Below are 11,796 nucleotides of genomic sequence, written 5' to 3'. Positions count from 1 at the left end.
CAGCAGGGCTCTTCTGATGTTCTTATGAAGGCCTCGGCTTCTGTGCCCTGTTGTTGGCCCTCCAGAGGGACTGGTTGGCCACTGTGTGAGACAGGATGCTGGACTAGATGGACCACTGGTCCGATCCAGCAGGGCTCTTCTGATGTTCTTATGAAGGCCTCGGCCTCTCTGTCCTGTTGTTGGCTCTCCAGAGGGACTGGTTGGCCACTGTGTGAGACAGGATGCTGGACTAGATGGACCACTGGTCCGATTCAGCAGGGCTCTTCTGATGTTCTTATGAAGGCCTCGGCTTCTGTGCCCTGTTGTTGGCCCTCCAGAGGGACTGGTTGGCCACTGTGTGAGGCAGGATGCTGGACTAGATGGACCACTGGTCCGATCCAGCAGGGCTCTTCTGATGTTCTTATGAAGGCCTCGGCCTCTGTGCCCTGTTGTTGGACCTCCAGAGGGACTGGTTGGCCACTGTGTGAGACAGGATGCTGGACTAGATGGGCCACTGGTCCGATCCAGCAGGGCTCTTATTATGTTCTTATGAAGGCCTCAGCCTCTCTGTCCTGTTGTTGGCTCTCCAGAGGAACTGGTTGGCCACTGTGTGAGACAGGATGCTGGACTAGATGGACCAGCAGGGCTCTTCTGATGTTCTTACATTCTAAGTTCGAAGATTAATCAGGAAAATCTTGAATGGGGAGAAAACAGCTCTGCGCCACATCTCAAATTAATATGTGGGGGGACAAATACCATGCCCCCCCCCACTTCACCCACACATCCATCATTCCGTACCTATGAATAGAGTGAAAGTCTGGTCTTTCCCTTCCGTTTGTTCTGCTGTTACAGAGGAAAAAAGGAGCTGCGGTGGCTCAAGTGGTTAAGACGCTGAACTGCAGGCTGTGGAAGGTCGGTAGTTCAGCAGTTCGAGACCCGGGTGTGCCGCATGACAGTGATCTCCCGTTGCTAGTTCCAGCTCCTGCCAACCTAGCAGTTAGAAAGCAAGAAATTGCAAGTAGATAAATAGGGACCAATTTTTTGGAAAAAAACAAAAAGGCTTCAGGAAAAAAACGGGGGGAAACTTTTTTTTCCGGATTTTTCCGGGTTTTTTCCAGGCCTTCACATCTCTAGGTCTGTGTCCTTCCCAGACTCCATCCCCAAATCTCCAGGAGTTCCCAAACCTGGATCTGGCAACCCTGTTGATTGGCCAGGGAAGACCTGACATCCGTAAATTTACAGCTGATCTCTGACAGCAGAGATCAGTTCTGGAGAAAATGGCTAATTTGGAGGGTAGATTCTATAACGCTCTATCCTCCTAAGGTCTCCAAACCCTGTCCTCCCCAGGCTGTATACCCCTTCTCCAGGAATCTCCCAACCCAGAGCTGGCGACCCTGAAAGGAGATGGTACAGAGAGAAAGATTCTTCAGCAAAGAGGCAGTAACAGATACGTAACAAACCTGCAGTTATGATTAGTCACTGCATATATATTTTTAAAAGAAAGATTGTTATCTGAGCATCTTCAGAATAGGATGGCACAATGCGGAAGTCCCCAAGGATATCTTATCAAGGAAGGAACAGAGAGATCGGGAGATAGGAGACCATCTCAGCGACGTTCGTCTCCCAGGGTTTCATCTACCTACCAGCCCTGGAACAGAGAGCTCTTTTACCTTCTGTCTTTCTGACTCCATCTCAGTCTGGTGAAGGGATCTTTTATAGCATGACGGGGAAGGGGGTGGGGGCCTCTGCATCGTCCCCAGCTCAAATCCCAACATCCTAGCTTTGTGTATCTGTCCCAGACGGACCCGAACTCCCTGAAATCCAACCAACTGAACGTTCGTACAGTCCGCATTCCGAAATCAGACTCACCTGTTCTGCCAATGCGTTCCCCGATCCACATTATATTTGGTTCCTCAACGGGAAGGAACATAGCAGAACATCTGAACTGCTGATCCGAGATGCTACCCCAGAGGATTCTGGGAGTTATGTCTGCCAAGCGTGGAATGTACTTTCTCGCCACAAGAGCAACGCCTTCTTGGAGATTGAGGTGGCGGGTGAGTAGCCGGAGAGTTAGCCCGGGATAACTGTCTCTTGCCAGTGTGTCCGCCGCATGACCTTTCTGTGGCATTTCTCCAACTGGCACTCCATTTTCTGGTTTTGCCACACTGTCACTTTGGACTGTCTTTCTTGATGAAGCCTTCCATTCACGTGTGACTCTGGATCTTCAAAAATTAGCTTCTTCTCTGTCGTGCTGGGATCCCACCATGCCTTTCTTTCAGTGGCTGATTCGGTTCCATTTTCGTGCACTTTCTCCATCGGGCACTAGTTCCATTTCAGCTTTGCCCTTCCTTGGTCTTCACACGTTTTCCACAAACAAAACCTCCCTCCCTCAGAACTGAAGGCTTATTCCTTAATTCCCCACTTACGATAGCTCAGAATGCGGACAAGCGCACCCAAGCCTAACCTAATAGATCCTGTGCAATAGATCTAAAAAAATAAGCGAGGGGAAGTATTTTGAGACAGGACAACGGAATACGAAATGAGCAGCAGAAATGTGCGAGATCGGTTTAGTGAATTGGGATTGGATAACCAACCTGATTTTTTAAGGCCTTGGGGGATTCCATGAAGTTTCAGTGGGATCCTAGAGCGTTGCCCTGATGCGATTACATCACTTCCAGACTCGTGCAGGAAGTGACATCACACCACTGGAATGACGGCAATTTCCCCCGCTGTTGCGTGGTGTCGGCCGGCAGAAGACCCAGCAGCCCTATGAGGAGAGATGATAAGAGCACAAGATTTCCACCCAGATTAGTCACAGAAAGGTTTTAATGTTTTAGAGAGTGATGAAGTCAGTGCAAAACTGCTCCTCCTCCTTCCCTAGAAATGTATTTGGATAGTTCGATGAACTGTTCATTTCAGGGCCAGGTTGACGCATGTTGAAGCCCCTGAACAATGTCAAGTTTAAGAGGCCCCATAGCATTACGACTCCTACAGTCAGAGGTCATTTCCGGGGGGGAACGCGGGGGATTGCAGTTCCCCTGGGTGAGCTGCGGGGCACATGAAGAAGCCCCGCCCCCTGCTTCCGGCCCTCATTCAGCCAGGAGGAGGCAGGAGAAGAGGGAGGGTAAGTTGCTTCCTCCCTGCCTCTCCCCACCCCTGCCTGCCTGGGGCCAGGGAGGGCCTTCACGGGGCTTCCTTGCACTCCCGCCGGTCTTGCAGGTCCACCGCCGGGCCCCTCATGGGCGGCGGCCGGGCTCTTTTTCTACGAAACGACCCCTGCCTACAGTAATTTAACAATCTGAAGTAATTTGTCAGAGGTCCCTCAACCAGGGGTCCTCAACCTTTGTGACCCTGCGGGCACCTTTAGAATTCTGACGCAGTGTGGTGGGCACTGCCACAAAATGGCTGCCACAAAATGGCTGCCGCAGGAAGTGGAGCCAGCTACACAATGGCTGCTGCAGCTTACCTTCAGTCACATAATGCAGATCTTTGTGCTGTTGAGGCAGTTGCTGGGGTTTCCTTTTTTGGACTGATGGTTCTAATGGTTGGCCACCAAGTTCCATTCCTGATTTTTTTCCCCACTGGTGATCTTTTGCGCCTGTCTGTCTATACCGATCGCCCGATTCTCTCGATATTGGTTCTGTCCTCCTCGGTGTCTTCAAAGGACAATGGCATTGCGTTGCAAACAAACATGGAACTCTTTTGCAATTTTTCTATCCCAACAGGTAGTGTATCTAATGTCACCATCATAGGCCCTTCCGAAGCGATAGAGTACCATGCCGTCCAGTTGAATTGTACCTCTCTAGGTAGTCTCGTTTCTTACTACTGGTTTAAAGGAAACCAGACGGTGGAACCAGGAGATCGTGTCGTTCTGTCAAACCAAAACAAGACCCTCGCGCTCAACTCTAGCAACAGGAACGACACTGGAAGCTACGTCTGCCAAGGGGTCAACAGCTTCTCATCCCAGTTCAGTGAGCCTCACTGGCTGGAAATTTTCTGTAAGTCTAGTCCAGCTATTTTCTCTGAGGAGAAAGCATGCCCTGGCCACATGTTTGTTGTCTTTGCCTTTCTTGTCCATGCTTATCCCATTCTTTGTCCGAGTAACTCAGGGATATAGGGTTCTTGCTTTTTTATTATATTGTCACAACAAAGTTGTGAAGCCTATTTAAGCTAAAAGGAAAGAGTGACTGGCCACCCACCTCTCTATGCCCCTCTCTGTAATGAAATGTGGTGGGTCCGCTAGAACCATCTCCATCCCTAGCTAGTGTTGTCTCCTTCAGAGGATGGGTACCAATGGAAAGGCTAGAGAATGTGTATTAGCTCAGTTCTGACACCCATCCTAAAAGGATAACCAGAGACCTAGCAGTAGGGTGTCATCCTGTTTCCAAAGAAATGTCCACAAGGATTAATGTTTCTTGAGCACTGAATTCCTGAGATTTGTCTCCATGATGTTGTGGCTACACACAGTCAGGACTTAGAAAATGGTTGTCATGAAAGAGCTAAGGGCTGTACCCTTTGACTCTGACAGTGGTTGACGTAGCTCCAACTTCTGCTAGGACAGTAGTCTGGCCTGTTTCAACATGTAGCTTTCCTTTGTTTGCCGCAGACGGGCCTGATAGCCCCGTAATTGACCCCCAAGAGTCAGTCTATAACGAGGGTTCCACCCTCAACCTCTCATGCTTTGCCGACTCCAACCCACTTGCAAACTATTCTTGGTGGTATAACGATACGCTACTGGAAGACCAGAAGGATTCTCATCTTCTGATCCAAGATCTTTCGGTGAGCAGTGCCAGGAATTATACTTGTAACGCCACCAATGACTATACCGATGGCTTCAATACCACCAGCCTTAAGATCACGATCTTGGGTGAGTAACTGAAGTGTTCAGCTGGACTCCCCGGGACAACCTGCCTTCCTGTGTTGCTGATATATTGACTATGGAGACAGCATGTTCTATCTCTGAAATCTACCTTTGGTTGGCCTGAATCTGTCCTGTTGCCATTTTGGTTTTCTGTCTTCTTGGGAGGTATTCTTTTCCCGACCCACGCGTGGGTGATCGTGATTGGACCGCCTGTCATTTTCAGTTTGCGAATTCTTCCCAAGATGGACTTTATGTTTGGATTTTTCCTACTCTGGTATCTCAGTGTCCCGGCACCCAGTGGCCTGTTCCTCTTTTTTATCTGCTTTGATTCTGGTTCCGAAGCCGTGATTCTCGGTAGGCATCAGTCAGCCGCTAAACATGTTGCCTTTCCACCGATTCCATCGACTCGCTTCAGCAGGGTATTCCTTTTGCCTGACTGTCTCTATATTCGGTTTTTAAAAAATAACAATACAATCACTTCAGTTCCTGGTGTACGACGAAGTTTCTGTTCTTCGGGTCAAATTTAGTTGTTCTGTCTTGCCTAGCTCAACCATTGTTATGAAGTTCTGTCTCTTCTGGACTTGAAGGGTACACTATTGTTTCCTGCCAATCTGGAATAATCAGCGCACATTGTGTGCAAGTTCCTGGCGTTTGGTTCTCCTTTGTATGTCTTCCTTCAGCGAACACTTTCCTTTTAGAGCCGTGATGGTCATCGTGTGCTTCAAGTCGGTTGGCCCCTGGGTGAGAAACTGTGTCCAGCCAGTTGACATGCACTTGAGCAAAATCAGCGCCTGGATTCTCTTTCCTTCCACTTGCTTGTTTGCGTCGCTATGGCTTCCTTCTGGTTTTTATCCTGAACATCTCTGTCCTCTGTGGATGAGCTACTCTGTCCCAAAACTTCTTCACTGCTTTACACCGAATCTAGAGATAAAATCTATTCAGGGAGGAGCAAACGCTGTTATTTCTTTCCCTGTCGCCGGAGTCTCCATTACAACCATCGGCTCTGTCTTCCGTGATGAATGAACTACTAGTGGAACAGTTTATGGACCAGCAGCTGTCTTCCTTGATTTTTCATCATCATCATCATCATTTCCATGTCCTTCCCCGTTATCCAGCTCCACTTTATCTTTCATCCCCCCCCGCTGAACATCTGCCTTACACCAAACAAATTTGTTTATCTCAGTGGGTGTGACGATCTATTACGATGAAGACTTCTACTCCGGCCCTTCCTGTTCATCCATTCCTGAAAGATTTAAAGTTTAGCAAGGTCCCGAATGAACGGCGTTTCACTCTCCTCAGCGAGGGGACCGCAACAGCTGCTTCTCAAATGGCAGCGGGAGATTGGGACATGGAAGCCAAGAGCGAACTAACCAGCAGCCACAACTTATCCTTTCTTTTTAATCTCCGATAACACCCCTCCCTCCCCCACCGCCTTCCCCTCTTTTCTCTCTCTGCAGAACGAGTGTCTAATGTCATCATCACCAGTCGCCCTGAAAAGGCCATTGAAAATAAGGTCCTCGTTCTTGACTGCAGTTCTGCAGGCAGCGATGTTTCCTACACCTGGTCAAAAGGGGACCAGGTACTGGGTAATGGCAGCCTCATGTTCAGCCCAGTCAGACGGAATGACACAGGCAACTATACCTGCACTGGACGTAACAGTTTCTCCAACTCCAGCGCCACCTACCTGCTGGATGTCTTGTGTAAGTTTCGCTTTATCACTGAGGGAGGGTTAAAAATATCCTGGGAGCACAACATATGTGGAATAGATTCAAGCCCTGGAGAGTGCAGGCTTATAACTTAGGGATATACTTAGCTTTTCAAAGACCAATAATATAGATATACACAAGGGGGGGGGCAGCTGCCTTGAACTCTGTAGAAAGAACGGTGGCTAACAAATACTTTTTATTTATTTAATTAATTAAAAATAGAAGACCCTCTTCTTTTGTGGAGTCACCCCTCCCAAATAAACAGCTATCTGTTTCTGCTTTTTAAACCACAAAAAACCAAACCCCCCACACCTATTTTATATTTTTAAAAATGAAGAATCATCATTCTTATATAAGTCACACCAATTATTAGCAGCAATGAACAAACATTAAGCTTGTATCTTATAAATGCGTTAATCACTACTTTCAAATATCAGCACTTAAAAGCCGCTCTGATTAGAATATCCGTCATAAAACCTGGTTCCAGTTTTAATACCCAAATTTTATCAATCCCCCCCCCCCGCTATCTCTAAGTCCTGATAGGTGTTTGGAAACGTGATTGTGGTACTGCATGCCTCTGAATCTTTTTAGCCGGTCATTTAAACTGAAACCTCATTGTCTTTCCATATGGCCAGTTCCTTTCTAGTACCTGTGGTAAAAGTTGTTGACCGATTTATTAGATGGTTAAAGCCAACGACATCTTCTGTGTATCCCAATCCCAGTAGAAATTCTAGTATTAAATATAAAATTGCCGTTGTAAGAGACACTGCCATCTTCCTCTGAATAGCTTGGATTTTTCCTTGCCTCCTATATTCATGTCAGTAGAGACAGAACGTCACCAAGAAACATCTGTGTTTTCCTGTATTAAGTTTGCTGATTTCCTGTTTCTGGGGGAACACACCAGAATGGAGTTCCAGAACCTCTTTGACAAAATTCTTCTAAAAAATGTTTAAAAGTTGATGATTTTTCAGTATAGGGATTGAAAACTTTGTTTCCGAGAGTTCCGGCACCTCTTTTTCCCCAAAAAAGAAAAAGCCCTGCTTCTAACTAGTTTGAAACTAGTCACGGCTTCCTTCGCCGAACCTGACTCTTGTAGTTCAGGGAGGATTTGTTCTTGCCGATCCACTTTGTTTATCCAAACACTGGGTTTCCTGGGAATAAAAACAGATTTGAAATTTGGAGTGCAGACACGCCCTAAGTAATGCGGAGGGGAGTGGCTTAAAATCTCTCTAGAGACTTCCGTGTGAAATTCTGCTCCCTTTGAGGTCAAGAGAGGAGGAGTCCAGTGCAGTGTTCCCTCTAAGTTGAGTTAGTGTGAGCTAGCTCACAGTTTTTTAAGCCTCCAGCTCACACATTTTTGTCTTAGCCCAGGAAGGAGGGCTCCAGAGCAAACTAATTTACGCAGTAGCCAAACTGCTTGCTCACAACTTTGATGCCAGCGGCTCACGAAGTAGAACTTTTGCTCATGAGTTGTCTGTGCTATTTGGTGGAAGATGGCTAGAAGTCTCAAACCACCACCCCCAGCCCGAAATCATATGCCTTCCCCCAACATATGACTCTCCTGTATTTGCTCCAGATGGGCCTGATGAGCCGGTAATCAGCCCCCCAAGGCACGATTACGGAGAGGGATCCCTCCTCACCCTCTTCTGCCACGCTGACTCGCACCCTCCAGCACAGTACACTTGGTCCTTTAACGAGACTGAATTTACCGAGACGGGCCCCCAGCTTACGATACCTAGTCTGTCCTTCAACCAGACTGGGGATTACACCTGCAGTGCTTTCAACCCTGAGACCAACCTTTCCAGCTCTACAAGTTGGGAGATCAAGGTGCTTGGTGAGTATCCGCAGGATGGATCCTGCAAGATCCCTGCCACCGGGGCTGCTGCGTGCCAAAGATGTGTGTGTTGGGAGAGGGACCAAACAGTGGAGGGGAATGTTCTTGGAGGCGACTGGTCGGGTAGTTTATTAGTATGGCCATTGACCCATCCGGACAGGAACATGGCTGTGTTGCGTTCCTTGCTGACAGTAGGATCGGGGAAATTAGGCATGGTTAGTGATGGCCACAAGCACGAACAGCTTTAAAGGGGGATCAGACAGATTCATGGAAGGTAGGCCTATCTGTGGCTACCAGCCATGGTGACCAAGGGCGTAGCCGGAAAATTTGGGTTGGTGGCGCATGGGGGAAACTGGGGGGTGCCCTGGCCGCACCTGCTGCTCCTCTTGCAGCAACAGAAGAGGCGGCTCCCGGCTCCACTGCGAACTGTAGTCCTCCTCTAGTCCTTTCGATTGGAGAGACTTGATTCCAGGCTGCTTTCCTGTGTAAGCCAGGGAGGGGGGGGGAATCTCCGACTCTGTCTTTTGCATTTTGCAATTTTATTTTATTGCCGTTCTTAAAAACGTATTTATTTTTCGCCCCAGAAAAAAAGAAAAATGAACTGAAGCTTCCCTGACCGTGCCCGGAGTCATTTTGGAAACTCCACATGCATCTTAGATTTTTTTAAAAAATTGTTAATCTTTTAGGACATTTTTGGATTTTTTTTGTTTCTGGGGCAGCACTCCGCTATGGGGGCATTGCCCCCAAATGTCCCCCTCCCGTGGCCACTGGCCTGATAGTGACTAAAGGGAACCTCTGTGTTCAGAGGCGGTCAGCCACTGAATACCAGTGCCAGGAGGCAACAAAAAGAGAAGGCCTCAGCCTTTATGCCCAACTGGCTGTCCACTGTGCAAGACAGGATGCTGGACTAGATGGACCACTGGTCTGATCCAGCAGGGCTCTTCTGATGTTCTTATGAAGGCCTCGGCCTCTGTGCCCTGTTGTTGGCCCTCCGGAGGAACTGGCTGGCCACTGTGTGAGACAGGAGGCTGGACTAGAGGGACCACTGGTCTGACCCAGCAGGGCTCTTCTTAGGTTCTTATGAAGGCCTCGGCCCTTTGTTGAAGATGACAGAGCTGTTAGAACACATCCCAGCTCTTGAGCCCTTAGACCGCACAGGGAGAGACACTGGTATGGATTTAGAATGAGGCCTTCAGCTCTCCCAGCTTTACGATCCGAGAGCTCCCGCCGAGTATCCTGGGCCCGCTGGTGATTCTTTCTGGAGCTCAATAGAAAGGAGACACAAGAAAGCCAAGCAGAATTTGACTGTGTGGCTTTGCCGTTGATTAAACTGGGGCGCCTTGCCCGCAGAGAGTCGGACCCGTGTTTAAATGAACACGCCACTCACACATAACGTCATATGGGTACATTTTTCCTCACCTGCTTGCCCACGAGTTGTCTGTGCTATTGACCATTGTGGAAACCTCACCTTATATCTGCACTGACTCTCCTCAGCCCTGTCCCCTGTGCCTCTCAGTTATTGTAGGGATTGAACGTTTAATCCAGAGACATTCCCCTATATTTAACAGAGAACTGTTAGTGTGAGGACTGGCCCTAAGATCAAATGACCTTTTATCTAGGACAAAGGTTGAGACACTTGTTCTTATCGCTGTTCATATTAATAGAGTTGGGTGGGCCAAGGATATCCTGATTGTAACAAATGAAATGAAAAGGAATATTCTGGCCTCTCCTACCATTTTGGCCCTGTTCATCTAGGGCAGAGGTCCCCAGCGTAGTGTCTGTGGGTCCCACGGCACCTCCCGACAACTTTCTGGGCCCCATCAAGTGTTTTTAGAAAGTGGGTGGGGCCAGATGAGGCGTTTACTCAGCAGGGCTTCTGATTGGCCGTTGGAAATCTGTTGAAGAGTTACTACTCCCTGACATTGGTTGGCTCCGCCTCCCATGACAGCCATTTTGTACTTGGACCGACCTCCTGCAGCGGCCATTTTGTGGTTGCAGAATTCCAACCACAAAATGTGGTGTCAGAATTCCAGAGGTTGCCCACAGGCTCAAAAAGGTTGGGGACCCCAATCTAGAGCATAATCCAATTCACATTCATTCAGGAGCATGATTTCTGGCGGGTCAAAGCCACGAAGAAATGCGTAACCCATGTGTACCATTAGGGTGCTGTCACGGCCAACCAATCAGTGACAAGTGTTCCTTACACGAATGCTTTGGACCATGCGACTTTTGCTGTGGGAATCCAAGGAAGCAAAAAAAAGGGGAAGAAATCCTACAAACTAGCTTTTAAAGAAACCTGCTTTCCCACACCGACCCTTTTCTCACACTTGTGGTCTCCCTGTCGAGAACGGGATGTCTCTTGCTGTTCAATTAGGCCTCATGAGGAAGTTTTTTTCCCCCCCACTCTGCAAAAACTACAGGCAGAAGTGTTTCTGTTCTCACAGCAAATATGTACTTATGGTGAATATCTTTATACCTGTCCTTTTTACTGTCTCCACGGGCTCTTCCGTAAGTCCCCAGCTTTCGTCTGACATCAACAACTGCCATTCAGTTTTCAGTCCTTGGGCATTTGTGTCATTTTCTGTCCACTCAGCAACTCTTTGTTTCTTATTGGCATTCCTCTTCCAATGTTAATTACTGGGTGCCCTGCACAGCCCCCCCCCCCGGCAATAGTGCATGGCTCCAAGTAAGAATCATCTATGGGGTATATCTTCTATGGTACTGCATTGTGTCGGCAATCTCTTTGTATGGCTTCTGTTCATTTTCTTCCCTGGAGCATCTTCTTACATCCTCAGAATCTTGATTATTTAGACCACCCTTTCTAAGCTTTGGTGTTCACAGACTCTTATTTCACTGTCTTCTCTTCAGGACACTTACAGTTTCTTTCCAGGATTCACCCAAAATGAAAGAGAAAAAAAATCTGTCTTCTCCATGAAATTTACCTGTCAAGAACTCAAACACTTTTCGCTCAAAGCTTCATTCTTTAGTTTATAAGTCCCTCCGTTCTTTTCTGTCGGTGCGAACAAGTTACGTGTAACATGATCTCTCAGCTTCCAGAAAGTTCCAAGGGAACCAGAGTCCTTGAGGCAAGGTGCCTTCCCAAACTAATCTGCCATATTGCCTCTTGATAATTTCTCCCCTCCCCTCTCCGACTCTTCTTGAGGCCACATCTCTTTCTCGGGCCCCAGTCGTGAAAACCTCACGCTGAGCCCAGTCGGTCGGTTTGACACAGGTTTTTACACCTGCCATGGGAACAACAGCGTCAGCGAAGACTCCAGTGAAGCCTTTCATCTGGAGGTATTTTGTAAGTGCAGCTCTGGTTTTACTTCCTTAACCCTTCTCGGTGTTTCTTTGACTGTTTACGCCTGCCAGCATCCCCAGTACTCAGTATCTTTCCTAAAATAGCCATGTTCCTA

The 11,796-nt window shown here is 48.0% G+C and overlaps 1 protein-coding gene across 1 annotated transcript in view; it reads left to right on the top strand.

The window, feature by feature from the left end:
• Window positions 1–11,796, top strand: part of LOC107106872 (carcinoembryonic antigen-related cell adhesion molecule 1-like) — a gene marked incomplete at its 5' end in the record, with an annotated part of 51,116 nt that overhangs the window by 8,805 nt on the left and 30,515 nt on the right. The window contains 5 exons of the mRNA XM_015407091.1: window positions 1,779–2,033; window positions 3,705–3,977; window positions 4,586–4,846; window positions 6,298–6,540; window positions 8,123–8,380. Coding sequence (XP_015262577.1) covers window positions 1,779–2,033; window positions 3,705–3,977; window positions 4,586–4,846; window positions 6,298–6,540; window positions 8,123–8,380 — 1,290 coding nt within the window. The remainder of the gene's footprint in view (window positions 1–1,778; window positions 2,034–3,704; window positions 3,978–4,585; window positions 4,847–6,297; window positions 6,541–8,122; window positions 8,381–11,796) is intronic.

This window comes from Gekko japonicus, unplaced genomic scaffold (genome assembly GCF_001447785.1).
Source record: "Gekko japonicus isolate JY-2015 unplaced genomic scaffold, Gekko_japonicus_V1.1 scaffold2333, whole genome shotgun sequence".
Taxonomy (NCBI): Eukaryota; Metazoa; Chordata; class Lepidosauria; order Squamata; family Gekkonidae; genus Gekko; species Gekko japonicus.
The sequence above is the reverse complement of the archived record's forward strand: the minus strand, read 5'-3'. Positions and strand labels throughout refer to the sequence as shown.